The sequence below is a fragment of the Mercenaria mercenaria genome, chromosome 4 (assembly GCF_021730395.1).
Source record: "Mercenaria mercenaria strain notata chromosome 4, MADL_Memer_1, whole genome shotgun sequence".
Lineage (NCBI taxonomy): Eukaryota > Metazoa > Mollusca > Bivalvia > Venerida > Veneridae > Mercenaria > Mercenaria mercenaria.
The window spans coordinates 59,354,710-59,381,029 of record NC_069364.1 but is presented as its reverse complement, the minus strand read 5'-3'; the positions used below and the strand labels follow the sequence as shown (position 1 = coordinate 59,381,029).

General features: G+C 36.5%; 1 protein-coding gene across 1 annotated transcript in view; it reads right to left on the bottom strand.

Annotated features, from left to right (window-relative positions):
- Positions 1-26,320, bottom strand: part of LOC123551873 (inositol polyphosphate 5-phosphatase OCRL-like) — a 61,570-nt gene that overhangs the window by 13,304 nt on the left and 21,946 nt on the right. Inside the window, exons 8-23 of the mRNA XM_053541419.1 lie at positions 26,058-26,163; positions 23,347-23,520; positions 21,720-21,818; positions 21,270-21,384; positions 20,696-20,812; positions 19,044-19,151; positions 18,306-18,376; positions 18,007-18,115; positions 17,138-17,247; positions 15,101-15,236; positions 9,656-9,766; positions 9,176-9,244; positions 8,883-8,979; positions 8,037-8,161; positions 6,182-6,292; positions 3,225-3,341 (exon numbers count right to left, since the gene is read on the bottom strand). Of these exons, the coding sequence (XP_053397394.1) occupies positions 3,225-3,341; positions 6,182-6,292; positions 8,037-8,161; positions 8,883-8,979; positions 9,176-9,244; positions 9,656-9,766; positions 15,101-15,236; positions 17,138-17,247; positions 18,007-18,115; positions 18,306-18,376; positions 19,044-19,151; positions 20,696-20,812; positions 21,270-21,384; positions 21,720-21,818; positions 23,347-23,520; positions 26,058-26,163 (1,775 nt within the window). The remainder of the gene's footprint in view (positions 1-3,224; positions 3,342-6,181; positions 6,293-8,036; positions 8,162-8,882; positions 8,980-9,175; positions 9,245-9,655; positions 9,767-15,100; positions 15,237-17,137; positions 17,248-18,006; positions 18,116-18,305; positions 18,377-19,043; positions 19,152-20,695; positions 20,813-21,269; positions 21,385-21,719; positions 21,819-23,346; positions 23,521-26,057; positions 26,164-26,320) is intronic.

Here is a 26,320-nt window from a genome sequence, read left to right as displayed (position 1 = left end):
AAAATTACACAAGACCAAGTTACTAGTAATTTCTTGAAAGTGCTTAAGAAGCAAAAACAAGAGGGTCATAATGACCCTGGATTGCTCACCTGAGTAATATTAGCTACATGTTTCAAATGTCAAACTGATGATTTTTAGAAATTTTTTGGAAGATTTTCCGATGTACAATCAAGTAACCCCTGGGTCGGGGCCAATTTTACCCCAGAGGTCATGATTTGAACAAAGTTTGTAGAAGTCTACCAGGCAATGTTACATATCAAATATCTAAGACCTAGGCCTTCTGGTTTATTTTTCGCAAATTTATGAAGATTTCCCTATGTACAATCAAGTAACCCCTGGGGCTGAGTCAATTTGACCCTGGGGGTCAAGATTTGAATTAATTTTGTAGAGGTCCACTAGGCAATGCTACATGTCAAACATCTAAGCTCTAGGCCTTCTGGTTTATTTTTAGTAAATTTTGAAGATTTTTCTATGTACAATGAAGTAACCCCATGGGGCAGGGTCAATTTGACCCCGGGGGTCATGACTTGAACAAATTTTGTAGAAGTCTACTAGACAATGCTATACATCAAATATCTAAGATCTAGGCCTTCTGGTTTATTTTTAGAAAATTTTTGAAAATTTTCCTATGTTAAATCAAGTGACCCCTGGGGCTGGGTCAATTTGACCCTGGGGGTCAAGATTTGAATTAATTTTGTAGAGGTCCACTAGGCAATGCTACATGTCAAACATCTAAGCTCTAGGCCTTCTGGTTTATTTTTAGTAAATTTTGAAGATTTTTCTATGTACAATGAAGTAACCCCATGGGGCGGGGTCAATTTGACCCCGGGGGTCATGACTTGAACAAATTTTGTAGAAGTCTACTAGACAATGCTATACATCAAATATCTAAGGTCTAGGCCTTCTGGTTTATTTTTAGAAAATTTTTGAAAATTTTCCTATGTAAAATCAAGTGACCCCTGGGGCGGAGTCAATTTTGACCCCAGGGGTCATGATTTGAACAAATTTTGTAGAGGTCCATGAAGCAATGCTATATGTCAAATATCTAAGCTCTAGCCCTTCTGGTTTATTTTTAGAAAATTTTTGAAGATTTTTCTATGTAAAATCAAGTGACCCCTGGAGCGGGGTCAATTTTGACACCGGGGGTCATGATTTGAACAAATTTTGTAGAGGTCCACTAGGCAATGCTACATGTCAAATATCTAAGATCTAGGCCTTCCGGTTTTTTGGGGTTTTTTTAATTTGAAGATTTTCCTATAGAAATCTATGTAAAATCAAGTGACCCCTGGGGCGGGGTCAATTTTGACCCCAAGGTCATGATTTCAACAACTCTACTAGAGGTCCAATAGGCAATGCTACATGTCAAATATCTAAGCTCTAGGGCTTCTGGTTTTTGAGAAGAAGATTTTTTAAAATTTTCCTATGTAAAATCATATGACCCCTTGGGTGGCGTCAATTTTGACCCCGGGGTCATGATTTGAACAAATTTGGTAGAGGTCCACTAGGCAATGCTTCACACCAAATATCTAAGCTCTAGGGCTTCTGGTTTTTGAGAAGAAGATTTTTAAAGTTTTTCCTTTTGGTTGCCATGGCAACCAGAGTTCTGCATAGAATTCAATTCTTTGAACAACTTTTGTAGAGCTTCACCCAAGGAACATTCCTGTGAAGTTTGGATGAAATTGGCCTAGCGGTTTATGAGGAGATGTCGTTTAAAGTAAAAGTTTACAGACGGACAATGGACGACAGACGGTGAGTGATCACAATAGCTCACCCTGAGCCTTTGGCTCATGTGAGCTAAAAAAAAAGATTATTTTTCTTTAGATAAAGGTACTTATTCTTTGAGGTCATAAAAAAAAATACATAGTTATCATTGGTACTATGTTAAAACTGAAATAATATATCCCAAACAGTGGTTTTATCTTGGAAAAAAAGCATTGGCATTAAGATGTGTATTACTTTATCACATGGGTGCAGTCCAAGAGAGGTAATTCCTTTGCATCTGAACTGTAATCAATGACCTTTTCCACAATGAAATCACTGTTTGAGATGTATCATTTTTAACAAAATTCCTTCCACATTTTTCTGACCTGTCTGTGCTTGGAAATAAGATTAAAGACATTAAAAGAAGGATAAACTACCAGTTCTCTCAAATATCTGTGTGAAACTGACATTCAATGTCTTTCTTATAGGTCTGCATTACAAAGTATATTCAACACAAAAACCAATGTAAGTTGAATCTGGAATCTGTTTTTTATAAAAACTGGCAACTAAATGTCTAGACAGACAGGCCAGAGGGTAAACCAAATTTATTGAAATGGCTTTAATACATCTCATAAAGTCTACCGTATAGGTCTACAAGGGTTGCAGTAAATCATTTGTATCTATTTTATAAGACATAAATGCTATTTAAATATATTTTTATGAGACTTGATGCAAATTATAAAGAAATGAGGCCATGAATACAAAATAATGCATCTGTAACAGTGTGCCCTAGAGATAAATAAATGGCAAGAAATCTAGGACTACACACTTTTGTAAATTGACATAACAAGAGACAAAATTTTCACAAGACAGCTTTCTGTTGCCACCATAAAGGGTATGTATTTCAGTTACTAGCATCAGACAATCTGTCTATTAAATTCTGTTATGGACATATTTGTAATGTCATTACACAATGTTCAGTCCTGTTTCTATAAAATTACATCAATTTACCCATACATTATAATTGTTACTACATCACAATATGCTAAAACCTCTCATTTACTTTGGAGAAAAGATTTCTTTGAGCATGTTACTTCATTACAATTTAGTGGCTCAAGGGATCTTACAAGGCCAAACAAGAATATGTGGAGCCCAGAAAACATATCTGAGTAATCATTTTCAGCGCAACTGGAGCCAATGTTCAAGCCAAGGCATGATAATCTATCAATGTTACACTAAATAAGAAACACCATAAGTCTGAGAGTGGTGTCAGAGCTGAGACGACACAAATGCCAATGTTTATCCATTATTCTAACTGCTGCTTACTTACGAGGAGAAAAAATTCTGCTCCATTCTAATAAAGGGGAAAAAAAATCTTACTTTCCAACAAGAAGAAAGTGTCAGGATTTGGTTTCTGGTTTCCATTAGATTCTTTTCATGATCTTGATAAAATTTTCTAGTATTGTTACATCATCCACGTTTTCTGCTTCACTGAACAGGATTACAATGATAAACAAACAAACCTGGTGTCTTCCGTATTGCCATATATGGTCAACTAGACGGAATATCTCTTTAGGACAAGCATAAAGTCTTACACCTTCCTTCAAAATGTCTACATTGTCTAAGCTACCAGGTCGCTCCTGTAAGAACAAAGAAAATTCTTCATGAATTATTTTCGTTCAGTTTATTACTTGTATGTATATCTTTACTAAATAACAAATTTTTCATGTTACATCCCACCTTACCCTTGATTTGGACTTGAATACTACCTTGGTCTTACATGATAAATGAGATCTACACCATTCACCAATATCACTACAGATTTATATATGACTTGTTTGTTTCAATTTAATATTGGAATATTTTTCACTGAGAGAACACCAGAATGATGTGTAACCACAGGAGATAAATTAATATCTGTCTTCTGTGAAAGTTTATCTTCCTTCAGTAAAAACGATACCTCACCATTTGTATATAAAATGTATTTATCCTGCTTGTTTGAAATTTGATAATTATACACTAGAGACCATAACAGCAAATCAATACTGTTTATACATTTTGTAGTAACCACAGGTGAAATTATAAGGTATGGTGATCATGAGTGAAAGATATTTTGATTCAACACGTATAACAAATTTACCCTTTTTTCAAGTTTTAACTATAATATACCCATTAAGTTGTTTCTTATTGGGGAAAAAATGTATTATATTTCAGTGCAAAAATACCAGATACATTTCATTCTAATATTACAATAACTCACTGAAAAACATGTAATAAAACAAGAGCTGACACATGCCCCCGATGGCACTTTGAATGAATAGTTATGGCCGATGTTAGAGTTTAGGACCTTTGACCTACGGAGCTGGGTCTTGCGTGCGACATGTCGTCTTACTGTGTCACACATTCATGCATAGTTATTTTAAAATCCATGCATGAATGCCAAAGATATGGACCGGACATGCCCATCAATGCACTATCATGAAAAATGACCTTTAACGTCTAAGTGTGACCTTGACCTTTGAGCTACGGACCTGGGTCTTGTGTGTGACACGTCATCTTACTGTGGTACACATTCATGCCAAGTTATTTGAAAATCCATCCATCGATGACAAAGATATGGACCGGACACGCCCATCAATGCACTATCCTTTAACGTCTAAGTGTGACCTTGACCTTTGAGCTACTAACCTGGGTCTTGCGCGCGACACGTCGTCTTACTGTGGTACACATTCATGCCAAGTTATTTGAAAATCCATCTATCGATGACAAAGATATGGACTGGACACGCCCATCAATGCACTATCCTTTAATGTCTAAGTGTGACCTTGACCTTTGAGCTACGGACCTGGGTCTTGCGCGACACGTCGTCTTACTGTGGTACACATTCATGCCAAGTTATTTGAAAATCCATCCATCGATGACAAAGATATGGACCGGACACGCCCATCAATGCACTATCCTTTAACGTCTAAGTGTGACCTTGACCTTTGAGCTACTAACCTGGGTCTTGCGCGCGACACGTCGTCTTACTGTGGTACACATTCATGCCAAGTTATTTGAAAATCCATCCATCGATGACAAAGATATGGACTGGACACGCCCATCAATGCACTATCCTTTAATGTCTAAGTGTGACCTTGACCTTTGAGCTACGGACCTGGGTCTTGCGCGCGACACGTCGTCTTACTGTGGTACACATTCATGCCAAGTTATTTGAAAATCCATCCATCGATGACAAAGATATGGACCGGACACGCCCATCAATGCACTATCCTTTAACGTCTAAGTGTGACCTTGACCTTTGAGCTACTAACCTGGGTCTTGCGCGCGACACGTCGTCTTACTGTGGTACACATTCATGCCAAGTTATTTGAAAATCCATCTATCGATGACAAAGATATGGACTGGACACGCCCATCAATGCACTATCCTTTAATGTCTAAGTGTGACCTTGACCTTTGAGCTACGGACCTGGGTCTTGCGCACGACACGTCGTCTTACTGTGGTACACATTCATGCCAAGTTATTTGGAAATCCATCCATCGATGACAAAGATATGGACCGGACACGCCCATCAATGCACTATCCTTTAATGTCTAAGTGTGACCTTGACCTTTGAGCTACGGACCTGGGTCTTGCGCGTGACACATCGTCTTACTGTGGTACACATTCATGCCAAGTTATTTGAAAATCCATCCATCGATGACAAAGATATGGACCGAACATGCCCATCAATGCACTATCCTTTAATGTCTAAGTGTGACCTTGACCTTTGAGCTACGGACCTGGGTCTTGCGCGCGACACATCGTCTTACTGTGGTACACATTCATGCTAAGTTATTTGAAAATCCATCCATCGATGACAAAGATATGGACCGGACACGAAAATTGCGAACAGACCGACAGACAGACGGTTCAAAAACTATATGCCTCCCTTCTGGGGCACAATAACTTTACTCAAGATGTAGTTATGAAAAAAGGAGCATAACTTTTCTTACCATCAACCAAGATTAATCTTTAGCCTGCTGGCAGCAAGTAATTTTGCCTTTGCGACCAGTGCAGACCAAAATCAGCCTGCACATTTGTGCAGGCTGATCATGGTCTGCACTGTTCGCTATCCAGTCAGTAAATTTTCAGTGAACACCCCTTCAAATAATGAATGGTATTGCCCAGGTTGAATGATGGACCATTCCATTTTAGAAATTCAGTGGGTTAAAGGTTAAGAAGACACATGAACAGTTAATCCTGTACTAAAGACCACCTCTGAATGAAGACCACTACTATAAAACCTGCTTATAAAGGTCATCATTTTCTCTTCCTGTTTGACAATAGTGTAAATGAATGTGTGTTGAGAAATCACCTCTTAACAAAGACCACATTTTTTTTTTCATTTTCCAAAGGGTGGTCTAAACACAGGTTTCACTGTATATACTAAAGTGTTGCATATGAAAGGAAGAAGAAGCTGTGAGTGCTGTCTTACCAGATCTACCAGCTGCTCTGTGGGAACCTCTCGTATTGGACCATGCATCTGTACAAGTGCTTCTACAGAGGAACCAAAACTACTCACAACATAGTTACCCGTTATAGGAATGTGTGTACTGTTAAGGTATCTAAATATATTGTTGGATCCATTTTGAAACAGCAGTGTCAATATCTGTAAATTATATCTGTGGCAAGATATCCTCTAAATCAAATTTGTTACAACAAACAAACAACATTTACACAATGGCAGCCTACATCCCACTACATCTGACAAATCCCAAAAAGATATTAAAAACAAAAGGGTAATGGATCCTAAAGCGCTCACCTGTGTAACAGGCTTTAAGTGTGTTTGTATAACCTAATGGTACAAGTACAGAGTTAGGTTTATATAAATATCAAGGCAATATCAAGGCACTAGCTATTATGGATTCAGGTTTCTTTTATATCAGCCTATATTATATACATATCTTACACATGGGCATGGCCATTTTTGAAGCTAGGGCAATAATTTGAACAATTATGGTAGATAGTCAAACCCCGATATCACATGCCAAATATCCAAGAAACATTCTGTGTAAAATTGTTTTAAAATATCGTATAGCGGGTTATTTCTACGGGGGCAATATTTCTGCGTTTCTGCGGTCTCTCAGTAGAATCGCAAAAATATTTCCAGCAGAATATTCATCCAGCAAAAATTTAAAACGCAAAAAAAAACTGCATTTTTTCATCAACGTTGTTTCACGATATGTTACCCGAGGTAATCCGAAGATCACAATGGCATGGTCTAATTATTTGAAATTACCGTCGTCATCTAACAATTACCGATAATGGTATAATAAGGTGTGATGGTCAATCAAAGTCCTAACTGTTAATCCCCCAGAAAACGTTTCTTCTTTTTTTTTTTGTTTGATTTTTTTTTTGTGAATGTGATAAATTGAGTGAATTTCACTTGAGTTGTTCTTATTAACATCTTCCGAACTATACCTTAGTAACCTTTATACTTATGTAAACGTTATGCCGATATACCGCAGTTTGCAGTTGTTGGACTTATATTTGTCCAATTCACATGTTATTATATTCTACAATGTATTCATTAAAAGAAAATCTACTTAACAGCAGTTACCGGTAATTTAGTTTATTGTTTTCATACGCTATCATTCTCACGACGTCCGATCATGCGGGGAACTACCTCCTCCTTGGTATCGAAAACGCAGAAATTTCACTTCCTTTTATGTGAAAACGCAGAAATTAAACACGCAGAAATTTCTTTCATAATTTTTGGGACCAAAACGCAGAATATTTTGACCGCAGAAATAACCCGCTATACGGTAGGGCCTGCTGTTTCTGACAATAGCATTTTTAAAGTTTCCAATATATACATATAGGGAAGTGACAACTCCCCCTGGTGGACATGTTTTATGACAAATCAAAATAATTTTAACAATCATGGTAGTAGGCCAAACAAGGACCATTTAATAATATGTGAAATTATTTTAAAATCAGGCCATCAGTTTCAGCATGGGCCAGATGTGTGTGTGTGTGGTTTGGGGGGGGGGGGGGGGGGGGGGGGGGTGAGGAGAGAGTCTACTACCTACAATTGTTTTTACCAAATAAAAAAAAACAACAATGTTCAGTAGTAAATATATGTGCTATTTATATGACTTATTTTTCTACAACGGTACTATAAGTTCTGGCATGTTCTCAATTTTCCTCATCAACTCAGTTTCTCCTCATGAAACAAAACTGAACATCTGCCTAGGCCAGGACCTATATTCTTGCTATATTTTCAGTAAAATCATCACTTGTAATTTAAGTAACTGTACTTAGAAATGCTGTATTAAGATAAAGGATATGAAGAAGTCTTTGCCACCATGTAGATGCATTACTAGAATATCTTCTATTTTTTCATGTCCACAGTTAAATCTGTACGCTAATGTTTTATCCACCGTCACCTCTAGGCTGATCTCACAACTATCCCCTGTAAATATAAAAACGCACATTTATCACATGTGGATGATACAAGTGAAATTTTATGTTAAGAATAAAGCATTCTGTATTTAAGCAATATTTATAGATATACAAAGAAAGATGCTTGTGTCCTTGTGTTAAGGATGAGAAACCTGTCTGCAGGTAATTGAGGAATTTTTTCACTTGTTACAGATTTAGGGACAAATAACAGTGGGACACATTGTCCATGATGATGGAGATGTGTCCTTGCAATTTCTTCTGTTGATACTGTAATAGAAATTTACATTTCATCACCAAAATAAAAGCGAACTGAATTTTTTTTTTATTTTAGTGAACAAAACAGTGGTACAAAGATTGTAAACAAACCATATGTGAGGTCACATATATAATTTACTGTCTAGTAAAGGATCGGATCTGAGCATAAAATCCAATTATCTTATAAAGTTGGGAGATAAAAATCAGCAAAAAACATTACAACATTTTTAACCCTTTCCCAGCTAAATTTCTATAATGAACTTGTCCAAATTGAAACTGTCCGAATTAACTGTAAAAAGAGGTGTTTACCAAAAAGATACGGACTGAATGGCAAACAAAGCAGATCTTGATCAAACTGCATGGTTATACAGGCTGATCATGATCTACACTGGTTGCAAAGGCAGAATCAATTGTGTCCAGCATGGTAAGGGCTAAACCTCTACTATACCCCACAGCAATGTAAGCTTGGCACTTACCTGGTGGTATTACTGCCTGGACAGGATTTACTTTCAACCATGGTTTACAATGGGAATCTTCATCCAGTTTATTGATAAACTCATATGTTACAGGAACCTGTATAATACAAACAGAATGAAAGCATTTTTATCTTTACTTCTACGAAAATCAGGTATCAGGAATATAAAGGATTTCACAGTATATGACATATGGCGACTTTAAAAGTAGCTATATACAGATGACTGCTATTTTTTAAGGCAGTGCCAAAGGACAATGGCTCAAAGTAAAAGATTTGATAACTATGAAATTATACCTGTCCAATATTAGCGACTGCCAGAATCTGTTCCTGAGGTTGAGCAAACTTCACATCTTTAAATACAAACTGAAAATATATATAGAAACATGTCAGCTAAAATCATGAAAAGGCACTCACAGACACTTATATATTTATTTTTAACACTTAAGCAAACATTCTTATCTTAAATCATCATGCTATATGAATCATTTTAATATAATGAAAACAGCTCATCCTTGTTTTGAATGAATCATTTGAAATTAAATAATACATTGCTGATCAATGTAAAATCAAATCTTTTCAAGTAAGCTTATTTTAAGCAAAGTATACTCGAGCCTAAATGTGTTCACAATATATCATGGAAATAGGGAAAATAATGTAAAAAGTGTAATAACAATAAAATCTAGTATAAAATGAATTCAGATAGACTGACTTCAGTCAATATATTAGCATGTAACAAGCATTTTTTAAAATAATTAATACAGAACTATAACTGACCTCTTTCTGTGCTAGAGTTACTTGAGGTAGGTAGTCATTCTCTAGTCTATCCAGTTTCTTCATGATATCTTCATACACTTTCTTATAGCGATGTCTCTCCACCACTTTAATCTAACAGGAAGTAAAAAAATGTTACAAAATACAACATTATAAATCATTGCATGTAACAGGCAAAATAAAGTCACAAACTAGTTTCTCGTACCCCATTTCAGGCCAATTATATTCCTGAAACAGTTTTTAAAAGTATAAAACATAATTAAGCACTGCAAACACTATTTTTGTTGGGTTTAATGTCACAACATAAATTCGTAACTACTGGTCATATGACAACTTTCAAACTTTTGAATGTGAAGGATGACCCCATGTGCCCCTAAGGGCATTATTTCATGTACAGGTGGGTACCTGGGTAGAACCACTCAACTTCTGTAAGTAAGCTGGATGGCTTCCTCACATGAAAGAATTCTACACCCAACGCCAGGTTTGAACCCACAGCAGTGAAGAACAAGTGATATGAAGTCAGTACCCTTAACCACCCAGCCACAGAGGCTCCCGAAGCATTATAAAAGTGATAAAATGAAACAAGAATATCTCTTCTATTACATACATATTTCTAGAAATTTTCATTAAGTTTTGCCAAGAGCCAAAATTGTTTGGCCTAAGATAAAAGTTTATGTAAACAAATTGTACTGCAAGTTTTTATTACAAACATCTGTATTCTATTACTTTTATTGTATTATCATAACCACAAATATTTTTGAAGATAAATAGCTATTGGTTAAACACATGTGCAAACATTAAGAGAGTGTATTTACAAAAGAAGCACTGAATTTATATTCCAAATTTGAGGACTAAAGCCCTATTCTTTCTACCATTGTTATACTGGTAAAAATAAAATATCCCTGGCATACTGCTTCCGCAACTAGTCCAGGTAATCTACTGGTCAGTGACAACATAAAAATCTCTGATGTCTGCAGGACAATGCAGTCTCAAGTTATTGACTGGAAATGGTTTAACCAGTATAAGATCACTGTGCCTTGACCTTTGACATACTGATCCCATAATAAACAAGGCTGTCTGAATGACAGCTAAATCCCCCGCCACTGCTATGGATAGTGAAAGGGTAAAACCTTTGATTTTAGCTGTGACCTTGACCTTGAACTGACATGGCTGACTCATGAATTCTGCACAACGTCTTGATGAGGTGATCATTTGACCAAAGTTTCATGAAAATCCTTCAAGGGGTTTAGGAGATACAGAGCTGAAACCTTTGACCTTCATTTGTGACCTTGACCTTGAGTTGACATGGCTGACTCATGAGTTCTTGATGAGGTGATCATTTGACCCAAGTTTGATGAAAATCCTTCAAGGGGTTTAGGAGATATAGAGCGGACACGAAATGGAAGGCTCAAACCTTTGACCTTCAGTTGTGACCTTGACCTTGAGCCGACATGGCTGACTCATAAGTTCTGCACATCGCCTTGATGAGGTTATCGTTTGACCTAAGTTTGATGAAAATCCTTCAAGGGGTTTAGGAGATATAGAGCGGACACAAAATGGAAGGCTCAAACCTTTGACCCTAAGTTGTGACCTTGACCTTGAGCCGGCATGGCTGACTCATGGGTTCTGCACATCGTCTTGATGAGGTGATCATTTGACCCAAGTTTTATAAAATTCCTTCAAGGGGTTTAAGAGATAAAGAGCGGACACAAAATGGAAGGCTCAAACCTTTGACCTTGAGTTGTGACCTTGACCTTGAGCCGGCATGGCTGACTCATGGGTTCTGCACATCGTCTTGATGAGGTGATCATTTGACCCAAGTTTTATAAAATTCCTTCAAGGGGTTTAGGAGATACAGAGCGGACACAAAATGGCAGGCTCAAACCTTTGACCTTGAGTTGTGACCTTGACCTTGAACTGACAAGGCTGATTCATGGGTTCTGCACATCGTCTTGATGAGGTGATCATTTGACCCAAGTTTCATGAAAATCCTTCAAGGGGTTTAGGAGATATAGACCGGACACGATTTAGTTACGGATGGAAGGACGAAAGGACGGAAGGACGGACGGAAGGACCATTGAAAACGTCATTTTTGGGGGGAAATGCCGTTTTCAAGGGCAGATAACTCTTTTTCGATACCGGTGACCTATGATTTTTATTGCATTTTTTTGTTTCTTAGATGATTGTCCTTCAATATCCAAAGTTTGAAGAAATTCTGTTATTGGGAAAATTTTCGCACCAAATTCTAGCATACGTCCTTAAAATAAAACTTATCTTATCTTATCTCAGAGCTGTCTCATGACAGCATACTCAACTATTCGAAGGCTTGTCAGTAAAATGGATTTTCTAACTAAGAATAGGACTGGTATATTGTCAAAACACAGATCATGTTCAATCCCAACATCTGTGTGAAGTCTCAACCAAGTATCTGCATTAGTTTTGGAGATAGTAACTTCCATGCAAAATGTTAACCTGTATTTTCCAAGTCCAAAAAGGGGCATAGCTTTGCCAAAAGAATATTCTGTAAAATGGGCCAAGTGTCCCCATTAGAACAAACTTGAGAGAGTGCCTTACAGTGATGCTACAAACCAAGTTTGATGAAGATCCATCAATCGATTCATGAGGAGAAGTCATTTAATTTTTTTTTCAAGTTTTACCTTCAGTAGCACGTAAAAGGAACCACCTGCCACTGTCTAAATAAATTTGAAAAAGGACCTGGTAATGATACTACAGACCAAATTTAATGAAGATCCAACAAATGGTTCATGATAAGAAGTTGCATAAAGGTTTTTCTATTTTTACCTTTAGTAGCCGCTAAAAGGGGCCAATTGCCCCCATTTGAACAAAGTTGAGAGGGGACCTTGCCAGGATGCTACAAACCAAATCTTGTGTACTTCTGGCCAGTAGTTTCAGTGAATAAGATGTTTAAGTAAAGATGTTAAATGTTTTCTACGGACACAAGAAGCTGGATGCTTGACTATCCACCTAAACTAATATCTCACCCTAAACCTTTGGTTCAGATGAGCCAACTAGAAGATGCTTTTGTAGAAAAGGGAATGTCTCCCTCAAAGCATAGAAGTAATAGGCAAGAAGTCAATCAGGTACAGGAGCGAAAAGCAAAGAGACATCGATGGTTGGCTTAGTGACTGAAATGCAACAGGGATCAGCATTTGATCTAGTGACCCCAAAATCTATAGGGTCATCTACTCTATATGTCCAATCATCCTATGAAGTTTCAACATTCTGGGTCAAGTGGTTCTCAAGTTATTGATCAGAAATGGTTTTCAATGTTCAGGCCCCTGTGACCTCGACCTTCAATGGAATGACCCCAAAAACAATAGGGGTTGTCTACTCCTTAATCCCTAACATCCTATTTAGTTTCAACATTCTGGATCAAGTGGTTCTCTAGTTATTGATCGGAAATTAAGCATGATGGATTCTGCCCCTGTGACCTTCACCTTCAATGGAGTAACCCCAGAAACAATAGGGTCATCTACTCTACATGTCCAATCATCCTATAAAGTTTCAACATTCTGGGTCAAGTGGTTCTCAAGTTATTGATTGGAAACGGTTTTCAATGTTCAGGCCCCTGTGGCCTTGACCTTTGGCAGAGAGACCCCATAAACTATAGGGGCCGTCATTCCAGAAGCCCTACCATCCTATGAAGTTTAAAGGTTTTAAGTCAAATGGTTCTCCAGTTATTGATTGGAAATTACTCAGAGATAAAAAACAAGAGCTGTCTCCATAGGATGACACATGCCCCCGATGGCACTTTGAATGAATATATAGTTATGGCCGATGTTAGAGTTTACGACCTTTGACCTACGGAACTGGGTCTTGCTGGGTCTTGCGCTCGACACCTCGTCTTACTGTGTCACACATTCATGCGTAGTTATTTTAAAATCCATGCAATGCAGCATGAATGACAAAGATATGGACCGGACACGCCCATCAATGTACTACGGATATGATAAAGGAAAATAAAAAATATCATAATTAACTTATATTTACTCGAGATTATGTTTGAGAGCTACATGTATTAGGTATTTCATGTTAACAATAGTGAACGAAAATCAGTCGTGGACACGGTCATGTCATACTATCCTAAATAAATGTGTTAATTACGCATGATTAACAATGACAAACAGTCCAGTTTACCCAATTTTCAATTGTAAAAATTATAGCAGGTGCTAAAATGGACAATAGCAAAGCTATAGATATAATTTACATTTTAGTCCGTTTGTATGGCGCCGTTGTCTAGTCGTAATGCACTGTATGTCATAAACACCCTACTTGATTTGAATTGGAGGCTAATTTGACATTTTGTATTAATTATTTGAACATTTATTTTATATTAGTATTGATGCACATTCACATAAAATGCTGTCGAGCAAGGTAAGGGCTGCAACATATCTTTTAATCATAATGTAGTGCTCTCCTAAAAAAGAAGATAGAAATAGCCAACGAAAAATAATCACTAATCACGTCATCCTTACCGATTTTGGCTTAGTTTAGGTTTAAACGCTGTGTTTCAACACTATTTCAATCTCTGTAGGATAGGACCGGTACTAGACTCACAACTTTCTCACATAAAGATTCATGGTCGACCCGGAGCCCTTTTCAAACGTCAGTCAAATAGTGTTCGCTGTACAAATTGTGTTCGTTATACAAACATCGGTTACAAGGAATTAGTTCGCTATACGGATATAGGGAACCTCGGTTATAAGGAACAATTTTTAGAGGTCCCAAGCTGTTCCTTATAAGCGAGGTTTACTGTATTATCACTGAGTTGGTTATTATCACCGAGTTGGTTATTATCACTGAGTAAGTTATCATCACTGTGTTGGTTATTATCTCTGGGCTGATTATTATCACTGAGTAGATTATCATCACTGAGCTGGTTATTATCACTGAGTTGATTATTTTTACAAAGTAGGTTATCATCACTGAGTTGGTTATTATCACTGAGTTGGTTATTATCACAGGGTCACTGAGTTGGTTATTATCACTGAGTAGATTATCATCATTGAGTTGGTTATTATCACCGAATTGGTTATTATCCTTAGGTCGGTTATTAACAGTGTAGATTATCATCACTAAGTTAGTTATTATCACAAAGTTGGTTATTATCACTGAGTAGATTACCATCACTGGGTTGGTTATTATCACTGGGTTGGTTATTATCACTGAGTTGGTTATTATCACTTGATTGGTTATTATCACTGAACAGATTATCATCACTGATTTGGTTTTTAACACCCAGTTGGTTATTTTCATTGAGCTTAATTTCCTGATACGCATAACCATTTATCTTGCTAGGGGAAGTAACTAGGAAATATAAAAGAACACCAGTTTTGTGAGTTACTCCCCTGGAATTGCTTGACTCTCTATTAGTGAAACAGCTGCCTTACATGTTTACAGAGAGACAGGATAACATAATATACATACCCCAGCATCAAACAGAGCACTAACAGGTTTATGGTCACTTATTCTTAACGTTGGATGAGATCTGTAGATAATTTGACGACAACCCTTTCCTTTCCACAATATACGATCACACCATGCAGGTATTCGACTTTTTTCACTGCAAATAAAGACAAAAAATGCCATAACGATTACCTTTCACTGTGGTTACTATTTTTTGCTTAAGATTTTTAATGTTGTTGATAACTCAAACAGCAATTATACCCCAAGCTGAAATGAAGACTCTTGTTTTAAAAAGAGTAAATAATGAAGTAATATTTTCAGTGTAATATCAATAAAGTTTGTCAGTTTTAAAAGAGGGGCAAAATGACTCTTAATCAACAGAAGAAAGATAGACAGACAAACAACAATTCATAGATGTAAAAACTCAATGGTGCCTCTAGATAGCTCATAATTATGAAAAATTACACAAATTTAAGATTTTGAATTCTAGAGACTAGCTGGCCGTGTAAACTACATCTTTGCAAAATCAGTTAAATAACAAACAACTCAATATGACATTGTATCAACATACATACAAGAGGGTCATAATGACCCTGAATCGCACACCTGAGTATATTGAACCACATGTTTCAAATGGCAAACTGATGCTAAAATATTAGAAAGTAGATCAGTAGGTCACAATTATGGTCATTGAAAACTATGGACTCGAGAGAGGTCACAAGGTTTTTCTATTTTTAGACCTACTGACCTAGTTTCTGACCGCACATGTCCCAGTTTCGAACTTGACCTAGATATCATCAAGGTAAACATTCTGACCAATTTTCATGAAGATCCATTGAAAAATATGGCCTCTAGGGAGGTCACAAGGTTTTTCTATTTTTAGACCTACTGACCTAGTTTTTGACTGCAGTTGATCCAGTTTCAAACCTGACCTAGACATCATCAAGATGAATATTCAGACCAACTTTCATTCAGATCCCATGATAATTATCGCCTCTAGAGAGGTCACAAGGTTTTTCTATTATTTGACCTAATGACCTAGTTTTTGAAGGCATGTGACCCAGTTTCGAACTTGAACTAGATATCATCAAGGTGAACATTCTGACCAATTTTCATGAAGATCCAATGAAAAGTATGGCCTCTAGCGAGGTCATAAGGTTTCTCTATTTTTAGTTTCGAACTTGATCTAGATATCATCAAGGTGAACATTCTGACCAATTTTCATGAAGTTCAATTGAAAAGTATGGCCTCTAGAGAGGTCACAAGGTTTCTCTATTTTTAGACCTACTGACCTAGTTTTTGACCACACATGACCCAGTTTCGAACTTGATCTAGATATCATCAAAGTGAACATTCTGACCAATTTTCATTAAGATCCATTGAAAAATATGGCCTCTAGGGAGGTGTTTTTTTTTTTTTTTTTTTTTTTTTTTTTTTTTTTTTTTTTTTTTTTTTTTTTTTGTTTCATGCTGTTTTACAACAGTATTTCAGTCATGTAATGGTGGGCACTTAACCTAACCAGTGTTCCTGGATTCTGTACCAGTACAAACCTGTTCTCCGCAAGTAACTGCCAACTTCCCCACATGAATCAGAGGTGGAGGACGAATGATTGCAGACACAATGTCTTTTATCAAATCGTCACGGAAAACTTAAGCCCCGCCCAGGGATCGAACTCAAGACCCTGCGATCCATAGACCAACGCTCTCCCTACTGAGCTAAGCGGGCCAATTTTCATGAAGATCCATTGAAAAATATGGCCTGTAGGGAGGTCAAAAGGATTTTCTATTTTTAGACCTACTGATCTAGTTTTGGACCGCACATGACCCAGTTTCAAACTTGACCTAGATACCATCAAGATGAACATTCAGACCAACTTTCATAAAGATCCCATGAAAAATGTGACCTCTAGAGTGGTCACAAACAAAAGTTTACGGACGGACGGATGATGGACGCTGCAAGATCACAAAAGCTCACCTTGTCACTTTGTGACAGGCGAGCTATAAACAGAACACAGACATACAATAAATGTGGAAGATACAAATATAACTGAAGACACACCTTGAATCAAAGTTATCCGTGCCAGGATCATATTTATATGTTGGTAGGAAGTTGATCTCTCCTTCTGTGTAGGTTTTATATACCACATTGGTGGCTAGTTGGCTATACAGCTGAAATATATGACATTTATCTGTGTAATCAGGTGTGTTTTACTTCCTGTAGCACAGTGTTTTTTCAAACATGTACTGATAAAATCATGAGGGGGCTGTGTTCCAGAGGATCATGAAACATCTTTTGGCAGACATGATACACAATCTAAGGAAAGCATGTACACAAAAATATAATAAAGGTAATATAAAAATAAACATTTTTAATTACTGTTAATGGCTATGCTAAAACTTTATTAGTACAACAATTGTCTTATCAATCAGGGATTTTTTCACAGTCTTTATTGTAATACTATACTGTTCAAACAGACCAGTCACCTTGTGTGGTATAAAAATATATTTCTGCCCAGTATTCACGGTCTGTCCAAAACTGACCTATGATATCAGATTTTTACAATTTTACATGAGGAAGCCCACAATGTCATATCCTGCACAAATCTCTTTGGTGCTGGGTGCAGAAGGAAGACCCAAGGAGCTCCTGTGGGCAATATTTCATCATGGACAGGTACCTGGGCAGAACCGAAGACCATCAATAAGTCAACTGGATGACTTCCTCTCATAAAGAATTCTACATCCCATGTAGAGTTTCAAACCCACAATCTGACACAATCTCCTTGTAATTCTACAAGTACAATTAATACGCTTTCAAATAACAAAATGGTCACAGTACCATTTTTTTACATTTTCACATAGTTCACAAATTCTGATTTTCAATTAATGTTACATTTGAAAGGGATGAAGGAAGAACTAAGGGTGAAATACCTGATCTTTTGGTAAAAGTTTATGTAATGCCCCTCTGCTGACAAGTTCTTTAACATCATTGATATCCATATCTATACGATAATTGAGATCTCCAATCCAGAACACAATGCTGTAATGAAATATTCAAACTATCTGTACAAAAAACAATGTTGTAATGAAGTATTTAACTATCTGCAATAAAATTTCATCCCCATATTTCAATTATCTACTTAAAAATTTGTTTATTAAATTCAGATACACTGAAACGAACAAATATCCTAACTACATCAGTTTAACAAAAAAAATTAACATTAACTCACTCGTGATCCTGCACGGTCAGTGGTGGAAGAAACTGTCTGAACTTCATTCTGGTTTCAATATCTTGTGTATCCTATAAAGAAGATATTTAGCTATATAATTATTTATGCTTAAGGCATAAAACTGTTGTCTTTATTGTCTGGTAAAAAAGTTGGTTTTAAATAGCTGAGCCTAAAAAGATTAATCCACACAAATTTAATAAAGATCATTACAAATTTTGCAACCTTAAAAAATCAACCAGCATATTTCTTCCCTTTCTTTTGTTCAAAAAATTATTTCTAAATATGTTAACCAATTCCTTGTTTATTTCCATCAAAATATGCCATTTGCTCAAAACTATAAAATTACACACAAATTTAAATGCAGAAAATTCAAACTACTGGTATAATGAACATGTCAAAATGACAAGGCAAAACAGTGACAAAAAACAAACTTAGCAAACATCTGAATTTGTGGCAAATTAATTCCTAAATCCTCAAAAAATTCTAATTATTTTCTTTTCTGTATATCCTAAAATCAGAAACTTTTGCAAGGGATTTATTTTTTCTATGTTCCATAAATCCATGTGAAAACAGTCACAAAATGTTGTTTTTTTGGTTTTTTTTTTTTGTTATAATAAGCTATTCATGTCTCACAAGTCTGGTCATATATTGCACATACTGTAGCCTGTAAACAAGTTCCAGGTTAAATGCCACAAATTTTAAGCCTCACAAAATTATTTGATTTTACGTTGCACTAACCTGATTTCTCCTTTCAAATTCACCTTGATGTGCTGCTAGATGAGAGTTGATGAAACATAATGAAGTATCATGTAGAGACAACCTGACACTAACACCACCCTTGTTACCCTGAATACAAAAAAAAACTACATATAGATATTAAAATTCTGGGGTCTTTCCTTTTACAAAGCATTATATCTAGTCTCCAATAAGACAAGGTTTTTCAAAAAAAAAAAAAAAATCAGACTTAAGCGAGTGTCACTGACCTAAAGCATTTATATACGATTTTGTAAAATACTGTCAATTTTTTATTTTTTTTTTCATTTTTTGGATTTAACGTCACACCGACACACGATAGGTCATACGGCAACTTTCCAGCTTTAATGGTGGAGGAAGACCCAAGGTGCCCCTCCGTTTATTTAGTCAATTTAGAACCTGCCTTATGATAGATAGGGTAAGTATGGTATGTCACACATTCTACCTGAAGAAATGGCCTTGCCTCTTACAAGCACATAAAGCATATGGCTACATTTTTCCCCACAACCTATTGCTAGAAGTGGTTTAGGTATATCCAAAATGCATCAAAGAGCACAGGAAAGCCAAAGCATTTCTGGGGAACATACCAAAATACCGCTAATTCAATGTGCCACCATATAAAGTTTACATCCTTGTGATGTTGACAGTCAATCACTGATATCTCATATAATAACTAGATGTGTGTCCATAGGACACAGGTGCCCCCATTCCTGTCACTGTACATGGTTTTATGACTCAAGGTTAAACACTTTTTAAAATGTTTGCAACATGAATTTTTAAGAATTTTATGAGAAGTTTTCACTTAGTGAAGGACCATAACTCTGGCCTAGCTGAGTGAAATCTCAAAGAGAACACCCAGTGCAAAACTTCAAAGGCTATAAAACAATCCTCTAATGTTTTATGACTTAAGTCAAGTACATTTTGACATATATGCAGCACAAACTTTTATTTCTTGACTAAGTCAAGGGCCATAACTCTGGTCTTTTAGTGAAAAAAAAAAAAAAAAAAACTCAGGTGCACAAATTTACATGCTGGATAATATTCCTACATGATTTCATGACTTTAGGTGAAACTTTTTTTAAGATATATGCAACAAAAGCACTAAGTCAAGGACAGTTAACTCCAATCTGGCTGAATGAAATCCCAAACAGAACACCACATGCTATGTAAGAATCCCCTAATGTTTGACGACTCTAAGTCAAATACTTTATAAGATACACATGACACAAACTTGTATCCCATTTACACATATTTTTGAAAATCATGGGCCATAACTCAGGTCTGATAAAAATTCAAGAACAAAATCCCATGTGCACAACTTCACATGCTGACTAATATTCGGAGGATGTTTCATGACCCTATGTCATATACTTTTTGAGATATGTGCAACACAACTTTTATGCCTTGTGTATGAAGGTATGAGTCAGTGACATTGGACTTTGTCACCATCTCAAACCTTAGCAAGTACAGATCAAAAGTCCAGGCACAGTTCACATTAGTTGTAAGAAATTTCACTACTGTAACAATCAATGTCAAATAAAATTAACAGATTCTAATTAATAGTGTATGTTAAATATCTAATGCATAGAACAGACGTTTGGCTATATGTAATTTTCTTCAGAAAAGTAAGAACATACCAACATTCCCATAATGCCGGTGGGAACATAATCTGTATCTATCAGTTTCACATGTTCTGCATGGATTTCTTTAATGTAAACAATGAGTAACACACCAACCAGTCTTATAGACTTCACCTGAAACAAAATTAAAGCAAGTAAATACAATTATTTTATGCATGCCTGTAGTGATTAACCTGTAGTTTGTGAACAAGATAAGTCATTTTGTCATGTAAAAACTTTCTTTTATGAAATATGCTGAGTGACATTCAATTCCATGCAAAAGTATGTTACATTTTCCAGCTCCCCTACATTTAACATTTTCAAACAGGTATTTTTTCCAACTAAAAATCACATCACAAAGAAAGAACTTATCAACTTTTCACAAAAGTTCTAAATAAAATACTTTACATGAAATATTTACCGATGTTTCAAATACAGACATTTAAATGACTTAAAGGTGGTGAATCACATGCATCAACTCTAAGACTATTAAAGAACTTGGTATAGAATGTTTGTGTATAGGTTAATGCAACATAACTTTCTGGTGCCCAGTTTTTTCTACAGAAATAAGCAAAACCACATTTATAATTACCTTCTGGTACCTGGCTTTCGGATGAAGGTATTTATGTACAGCATCCTGCCATTGCACTTCTCTTACAGAATCACTAAATATATATGCCTGGTTGCTAGTGTCCAACTCCTGAAATCTATATATAGTAACAACATTATTAACAAACATCCAATCGCATGCCAATAGTTTAGATGACATACTGTGAAGTTATTCACTCATCATGCCAGAAAAGATAATCTGGTAAAATTGTGTGTCTTGACAATAAGATCTATTTTATGTCACAAGACACAAGGCATATTCATATTAGCCGTTAAAATATCAAATCCGTACTGAATGAAAATTGGTAATTGCTTGATTAAAATTGTGGATATCAAGAAAAGCGCCAATCTGCATTATGGTCATGAAAAATCTGCTACATCTACATGGGTATATCGTTCCAGTACTTCAGAAACAGAAGAAAAGATAAATTACCCAACAGCATAGATATCAGGTGGATCTTTATCACATGCCAGCCATTCTTCTAAACTAGATGCATTTTGGCCATTCACATTCCACGTTCCAACAAATACCCTGTAAATATCAAGTGCAATTTATCTACTGATAATAAATATCAGACAATTGCATTACACGTGGAGAGTATCTGAATTTTACAGTTATTCAAAACCAAAACCCTCAAAACATGACCTAACATTCAGAAAATTACATAAATGTTCTACCTAAAATCCTGACATTAAGAAAACAAGAGCTGTCTCCATAGGATGACACATGCCCCCGATGGCACTTTGAATGAATAGTTATGGCCGATGTTAGAGTTGAGGACCTTTGACCTACGGACCTGGGTCTTGCGCGCGACACTTCGTCTTACTGTGGTACACATTCATGCCCAATAATTTTAAAATCCATGCATGAATGACAAAGATATGAACCGGACACGCCCATCAATGCACTATCATGAAATATGACCTTTAACGTCTAAGTGTGACCTTGACCTTTGAGCTACAGACCTGGGTCTTGCGCGCCACACGTCATCTTACTGTGGTACACATTCATGCCAAGTTATTTGAAAATCCATCCATGGATGACAAAGATATGGACCGGACACGAATGCACTATCATGAAAAATGACCTTTAACGTCTAAGTGTGACCTTGACCTTTGAGCTACAGACCAGGGTCTTGCGCGCGACACGTCGCCTTACTGTGGTACACATTCATGCCAAGTTATTTTAAAATCCATCTATCGATGACAAAGATATGGTCCGGACACGAATGCAGTATCATGAAAAATGACCTTTAACGTCGAAGTGTGACCTTGACCTTTCAGCTACGAACCTGGGTCTTGCGCGCGACACATCGTCTTACTGTGGTACACATTCATGCCAAGTTATTTAAAAATCCATCCATCGATGACAAAGATATGGACCGGACACGAAAATTGCGGACAGACAGACTGACAGACCGACAGACTGACAAGACGGTTCAAAAACTATATGCCTCCCTTCGGGGGCATAAAAACACAAATATGTTACCTAACAATCTAACCCTCAGCGCATGACATTAATATACTACCTGAAAACCTAAATATACTACCCGAAAACCTAAATATACTACCTAAATATACTACCTGAATATACTCCTGAAAACCTAAATATACTACCTTACATCGTCGCCTCAACGCAAAACTAGTCTATGTGTATATAGAAATAGAAGCAGATAGACTAGTTTCGCGTTGAGGCCACGACATTCTTTCCTTCAAGAACATCATGTGGATATATCAAATGACAACCTAATCTTCAGGACATCAAATAAATATACTTCCTGACAACTTAACCACTAGAATATCACAACAAAATACTAACTGACAACCTTACCTTCAAAACATCACATGAATATACTACAAGACAACCTAACCTTCAGAGCATCACACAAACGTTCTACCTGACAACCTAACTTACAGAGAAAATCACATAAATATACAACCTTTCAACATAACCTTCAGAACATCACATGAATATACTACCTGACAACCTAACCTTCAGAACATCAAACGAATATACTACCTGACAACCTAACTTACAGAAAATCACATAAATATATTACCTGAAATTATTTAGGTCAACATATTCAGACTGTCTCTCTTTCAGCAAGTATTCCACCAATGTTTCTCTCGCAGTTAATGGTTTCAGTCCTGCTGCCATTTCAGTTCCTGTGTTCAGATTTAACTGACGTTTTGCTACCTTGTCTAAGGATTCAGTGAACGTATGTCCAGCTTCACTGGAAAAAAAATTTAATATTTTACTTCCTTAATCATTAGTTAAGGTAAAAAGTTGTCTTCAGAAAACAAGAGGACCATCATGGTCCTGAATCGCTCACATGTCCCCACATGACCCAGTTTTGAGTATGACATCGTTTTTTCTATTATTTGACATAGTGACCTAGTTTTTGAGCTCATGTGACCCAGTTTCAAACATGACCTAGATATCATCAAGATAAAAATTCTGACCAACTTTCATGAAGATCCATTGAAAAATATGGCCTCTAGAGAGGTCACAAGGTTTTTCTATTATTTGACCTAATGACATAGTTTTTGAAGGCACTTGACCCAGTTTTGAACTTCACCTAGATTTTATCAAGGAGAACATTCTCACCAATTTTCATGAAGATCTCATGAAAAATATGGCCTCTAGAGAGGTCACAAGGTTTTTCTATTTTTAGACCTACTGACCTAGTTTTAACCGCACGTGACCCAGTTTAGAACTTGACCTAGATATCATCAAGGTGAACATTCTCACCAATTTTCATGAAGATCTCATGAAAAGTATGGCCTCTAAGGTTACAAGGTTTTCCTATTTTTAGACCTACTGACCTAGTTTTTGACCGCACGTGACCCAGTTTCAAACTTGACCTAGATATCATCAAGGTGAACATTCTGACCAATTTTCATGAAGATCCATTGACAAATATGGCCTCTAGAGAGGTCAAAAGGTTTTTCTATTTTTAGACCTACTGACCTAGTATTTGACCGCACGTGACCCAGTTTCGAACATGACCTAGATATCATCAAGATGAATATTCAGACCAACTTTCATACAGATCCCATGAAAAATATGGCCTCTAGAGAGGTCACAAGGTTTTTCTATTATTTGACCTACTGACCTAGTTTTTGACCGCACGTGACCCAGTTTCAAACTTGATCTAGATATCATCAAGGTGAGCATTCTGACCAATTTTCATGAAGATCCATTGAAAAATATGGCCTCTAGAGAGGTCACAAGGTTTTTCTATTTTTAGACCTACTGACCTAGTTTTGGACCGCACGTGACCCAGTTTCAAACTTGACCTAGATATCATCAAGATGAACGTTCTGACCAACTTTCATAAAGATACCATAATGTGACCTCCAGAGTGGTCACAAGCAAAAGTTTACGGACGCACGGATGACGGACGACACGCGATCACAAAAGCTCACCTTGTCACTTTGTGACTGGTGAGCTAAACAAGAGCTGTCAGTGGACAGCGCGCTCAACTATTCTCAGTGCTTGATAGTATAATATAAGCAATGAGTAAAACTTTAACATTACAATAAGCATATTCTAAGTCGAAAAGGGGCCATAATTCAGTCAAAATGCTTGAAAGAGTTGCCTCCTCCTTTTTTACAGACTAGGGTCATGATTGTAAACAAGTATGCAAAATATCAAAGCAATATCTCAATGGACTTTGCAAATATTTGGGGTGGTACACAAACTTTAACATTTATTCTAAGTCGAAAAGGGGCCATAATTCAGCCAAAATGCTTGATAGAGTTGCCTCCTCCTTTTTGCAGACTGGGGTCATGATGGTAAACAAGTATGCAAAATCTGAAATCAATATCTCAATTGACTTTGAAAATATTTGGGGTGGTATGCAAACTTTAACATTTATTCTAAGTCGAAAAGGGGCCATAATTCAGTCAAAATGCTTGATAGAGTTGCCTCCTCCTTTTTACAGACTGGGGTCATGATGGTAAACAAGTATGCAAAATATGAAAGCAATATCTCAATAGACTTTGAAAATATTTGGGGTGGTACGCAAACTTTAACATTTATTCTAAGTCGAAAAGGGGCCATAATTCAGTCAAAATGCTTGATAGAGTTGCCTCCTCCTTTTTACAGACTGGGGTCATGATGGTAAACAATTACGCAAAATACGAAAGCAATATCTCAATGGACTTTGAAAATATTTGGGGTGGTACGCAAACTTTAACATTTGTGTGACGCTCACGCTCGCTAACGCTCACGCCGACGCCGGGTCGAGTAGGATAGCTCCCCTATTCTTCGAATAGTCGAGCTAAAAATGAGTTAACGTGTCAGTAGACAATGGAGCTGAAGCTAATGAAGTTTATTTTTTAGGGTGTAATGTGGGGATGGGGAGAGGGATAGCCTCAAGGTATGGGGTGAATAAGTAACAACGCCACTAAACAAAAGCTGTCTAATGGCAGCATTCTCCATTTTTTTTTAAACAATTCCACTATTTTACAAACTAACAAATGCTTTTCATCATCCAATTTCTTGCTTGTACTGTGTAAGTGGAAAAGTTTGCAATGCAATGAGGAAATGTTCATGAATTTCGCGAATTTCTTAATATCATACACACATCATTATAGTCAAGTAAAGATAAACAAACTTAGCTTCTTGTAATTTGCAAATATATCCACTCACAAAACGTCTTGTAACGGCACCTTGTATCGGCACCTTTTATCGGCAATTCGCGATTTTTTTTCTTTGGAATATATCTACTTATATACAGTAGTAACTCAAGTCACATGACCTTACCTGCCAAGAATATCATCCAGCGAGTCTCTACTGGAGGACTTCTTTTTTAGCATAAAACTGTTACTGATCATGTCCGAGCTCATTGCGCTGAAATCATCTTCAAAGCCTGAAAATATTATATCAGTGTCTGATATAACAATCAAACATACTTCAGTTTAACACCTCTAACAATAAGTAGCACTACGATAGTGTTGCAGTACCATGCTGGAAGTTCTTCTTGAAACTATATGTCTGAAAAACATTCTGCATTCATTGTACTTTTG